This window comes from Mus caroli, chromosome 9, assembly GCF_900094665.2.
Source record: "Mus caroli chromosome 9, CAROLI_EIJ_v1.1, whole genome shotgun sequence".
Lineage (NCBI taxonomy): Eukaryota > Metazoa > Chordata > Mammalia > Rodentia > Muridae > Mus > Mus caroli.
In genome coordinates, this window is record NC_034578.1 from 92320846 (window position 1) to 92324978 (window position 4133).

Below are 4133 nucleotides of genomic sequence, written 5' to 3' on the forward strand. Positions count from 1 at the left end.
TTTGGATCCAGTGCTGGGCCTGTGGCCTACTTGTGGGTTATAGGACTGCGGGTGCCTGTGCCTACCAGTGCCTGGTATGTGACTTAACCAAAAGACACCTGTGCCAACTTCCCCTGTGAGGCAACCAACAGTAAATTGAAAAATGCACGGCAGTACGTGCCTCTCGAGGTGGTGCTCAGCACAAGGCTGCAATCGGATGCAAGAGCAGGACTCAGAAAGAATTAGCACTGTCACTGATGCTACATTGGGCTTTGGAGTCAGGACGCCATGCTTGCATCCCACTGTGTGCTTGGCATCCTTAGAGAAGTTATGGCGTGCNCTCGAGTCAGAAGCCGACTCTGACCACTTTATGAAATAACTATTCTCATGTATGTTTATATTGGAGCCCCTCTGGGCAGCTTTTCCAAGTATTACTGTAAAATGGCCTTCACATTCTTCACGGATGCATCAAAAGCCCCGCCGAAGACTTGCCTGCTGTCAGGGAAGATGAGCAGGTAAATATGTCGTCTTTATGCTGGACCCAACACGTGACAAGCACAGCTTGTGCCTAGCACCATTGTACACATTACATACGTTACCCCAGTAAGCCCTGCTGCTTGGGTAAANTGTTTGTGGGTGTACACGTGGTGTATATGTGGAGGTCAGAAGACACCTTGTTGCGGCAGGGTCTACCTTTGAGTTTCCTGCTGCTGCTATTTAGGCCAGCTGGCCCATTGGCTTCTGGGCAGTCCTCCTGTCTCCACCCCTCATTTCACTGTGATTACAGATGTGTCCCACTGCATTTGGCTTTTAACAGGGCTCCAGGGGCTTGAACCCAGGTATGAGACTTGTGTAACAAGTGCTTTTACCTGCTGTGCCGCCTCGTTGGTCCCAATGGCGATCACATTTTAGTGATAAAGATGACTTGGAGAGACTGTGGAGCTTGGAAAAGATCATTTAGATCTGGGATTAAAATCACAGACTGACCCAAAGCCTGTGATTTTCATTTCAAGTTCAAGAACATGAAGACAGAATAAGAACTTAGGTTTAGCGGCTGGAGAGATGACTCAGCAGTTAAGAACACTTGCTTCTTCTGCAGAGGACCCAACTTTCATCCCAAGTACCCACATGGTGGCTCATAACCATCTATAACTTCAGTCCTGAGCATCTGTTCTGCTCTTCTGACCAGTGCGGACACAANGCATGTATATGGCACATATGAATGCATGCAGGCAAGACGTGCATACTCATAAAATAAATAAATAAATCTCAGGAAAGAAAGAACTTATACTGCCTTGTCTTCTAGGATGCATGGAGCAATGTGTACAGGGAACTGCAGTCCCAGAGAGGCCTGTATGGTATCAGCCTTCTTTCTACCACATGCTTTACAAACTGTATCCTAACTGAGCCACCATGTGCCTCTAGGTATACACTTTATACTCACTGGTAGCTGGGAGCCCCAATGCTCTGCTTGTACCCATTTCTTTTTTATGTACAAAGCTACCATATGCTTCACAGGTGGCCCTGGCAAGAACATATAAGGGAAAATCAGCATTTTCCATAACAATTTAATTCATTTTCTTAAAATACATCAACCTAAACGTAATATATATCAGTTGAATATCACTTTAGCTTTTATTTTGTTTCAAGGCTGACCACCCTACCACCTATTGCACCTAACACCGGAGCTAACACAAGATGGGGTAAGGGAGAAGGCAGAGTGGGAATGGAAGTCACTAATCTAGGAGAACAGAGAGCACCTCAATGCCTAGACGTAGTCTACTCATAGGATACAGGTCTACCGAAGGAGAACTTAGGATGAGGCAGGCTGGCACTGTGGGACTCTGACCTTGGTGTAAGGTCATCCTGGGTTTGCCGTGACTTCAATCTCTTGGTACTGCAGCTTCTTCAGTGGCCAAATAGTACTGGTAGCAGAATATGGGAACTGCTCATGTTTCTTCTAGGCTGATGCAAATGTGGGCATTAGCAGTTTAACAAGAGCCTTTTAAGGTAACTACTTGTTAGCTGGTAGGAAGGAGGCCAACAAGACGACTGCTTACATGACCAGCNCGTTTCGGTGGCATGCATTTCCCCCTTCCATGGGAGGCTCATGCAAACCCGGCTAAGGATTTAGGAATAAACACTCACAAGACCGGTATGTTTTAATCTTCTATACTTATTTCAGATCAGAGCAGTCCCTTCCCTTCCCCCACGCTGTGCCTCATTACCTTAGCTACCTACTTTTATACTCTCCACAGACCACCTCTGCTCCTCTGTCTTCATGCAGGAGGGATTTTTTTTTAAACATTTATTTATTATTATACATAAGTACACTGTAGCTGTCTTCAGACACTCCAGAAGAGGGCATTAGATCTTATTACGGATGGTTGTGAGCCACCATGTGGTTGCTAGGATTTGAACTCAGGACCTTCAGAAGAGCAGTCAGTGCTCTTAACCGATGAGCCATCTCTCCAGCCCCACAGGAGGGATTTTTAAGAGTGCAGTCTTGGGACATTCTAGCTAGTTCTTGCTTAAATCTAGGATCATAAGACCTTAGCCGTTTGCTAATTTAGTTTACAATATATATAGTATGTATATTGTATACAGCATATCTACAGTATATGTNCTATATATAGTATACAATATATTAATATATTAATACTTAAATATATACTGTTTATATATGCTGTACATACACATAGAGTATATATACTATATGTTAATATGGTTTATATATTAGTTTAAGTATTAATAGATGTATTACCTTGCAGTTTGCCCAGTTAAAAAAATTAGTTTCAGTTTCAGGTTTAGCACAGTTCTGTACTTTGTTGTAGATTATGCTTTGAACTGCCATCAAATTCTTTGATCAAAACCATCAGCGAGTGCTGGGGTTAAGCAGTAATTCTAAGAATTCTCGCTTGGCTGGACTAGCCTTTTTCTTAAGTGATTATCTTTCTCCTCTGAAGGCAAAGTTGGCCCCTGCCTACTGTAGTACCTGGGCTCTGCTCGAGCTCGGCTAACTTACTTGCTGTATGACAATGTCACTAACATAGTTCCGTAGTTCCTGGGGCAAAGCCCTTCCCTGATGGACNCTTTGTCAGGGCTGCAACTTGGGTTGGCTTGCAGAAGACGACCAAAGCCCACTTCCGGTTCACAAGGCAACGCCTACAAGATGATATAACATACCCAAAGAAACACTCTAGAATCCTTACCAGCTGGCAAACCCACTCCCACTAAAATGTCTCTCAAAACAAGAAGAGTAAATTTGAAAAAAGAAAAAAGAAAAAAAGAAAAGCTTCAACAAGACAGAAGAGTTTTACTCGGAAACTCACAGGCACGGGAGGAGCCCACACTAAAACTCCACAGATTCCAGAGCTGGTCTGAGGCTGCCCCACTCCATGTGAAACCTTCATCCAGAGAAGCCTTCACCTCCAGGGACCCCAACTGCAGCCCCTGTCCCACTTCATCCCAAGGGATCCTCAAGTGCGGCCCNTGTCCCACCACAGCCTTTTGAGGTCTCTCTTTTCCTGACTGGAATCTAATTCCTTGAGCCACTCCCTTGTAAAGCGAATGTTACAGAGAAGCCAAGGGAAACCAGACCTCTGGTTCACAGGCCTCCCTGCACCAGGCCTGCAAACTGCTGAGCCAGGGCTGTACCCTCTGACCTTGGAAACTGCCTGACGTCACTAAGCCTGCTTCAGCCTGCGAGAGGGAGCCCAGGCTGCTTCCGGAGTGCTGGATCAGACAGGAGCTAAGCATGCCGCCGCAGCAGCCAGGAAATACAAGCACCGCGGTCTGCTTTATTTTGGTGATGTATTTTAGAGAAAGGCACAGCGGCTTCTTTCTTTCCTTGTTTTCTGCCATCTCTAATTTCCAAACGTCCAGGACTGAGATTTACAGTCAAAACTCAAAATTTCCTGTTTATTTTTACTGTTTAAATGTGTTCATTTGGCCCATTCCCNCTCCACCCGCTGACATGCTGAAAGCACCAACCGTATCTTAAAGGACATGACAGGTTGCTTAGATGTGCCACACTGCTTCCTGCTTCCTCTGTGGATGCTGCTAACAGGCATGAAGGAAAATGTTCTTGCATGCACTCTGCTAGTCAGTACTGTTTATCCGTGACTCCTGAAGACACATTTTTCTAATTTACC

General features: G+C 45.1%; 1 protein-coding gene across 1 annotated transcript in view; it reads right to left on the reverse strand.

The window, feature by feature from the left end:
* The window catches only part of Zbtb38 (zinc finger and BTB domain containing 38), a 22458-nt gene extending 18615 nt beyond the window's left edge, over nucleotides 1–3843 (reverse strand). Inside the window, exon 1 of the mRNA XM_029481986.1 lies at nucleotides 3637–3843. Within this exon, the coding sequence (XP_029337846.1) occupies nucleotides 3637–3843 (207 nt within the window). The remainder of the gene's footprint in view (nucleotides 1–3636) is intronic.
* Between the last annotated feature and the right edge of the window lie 290 nt (nucleotides 3844–4133).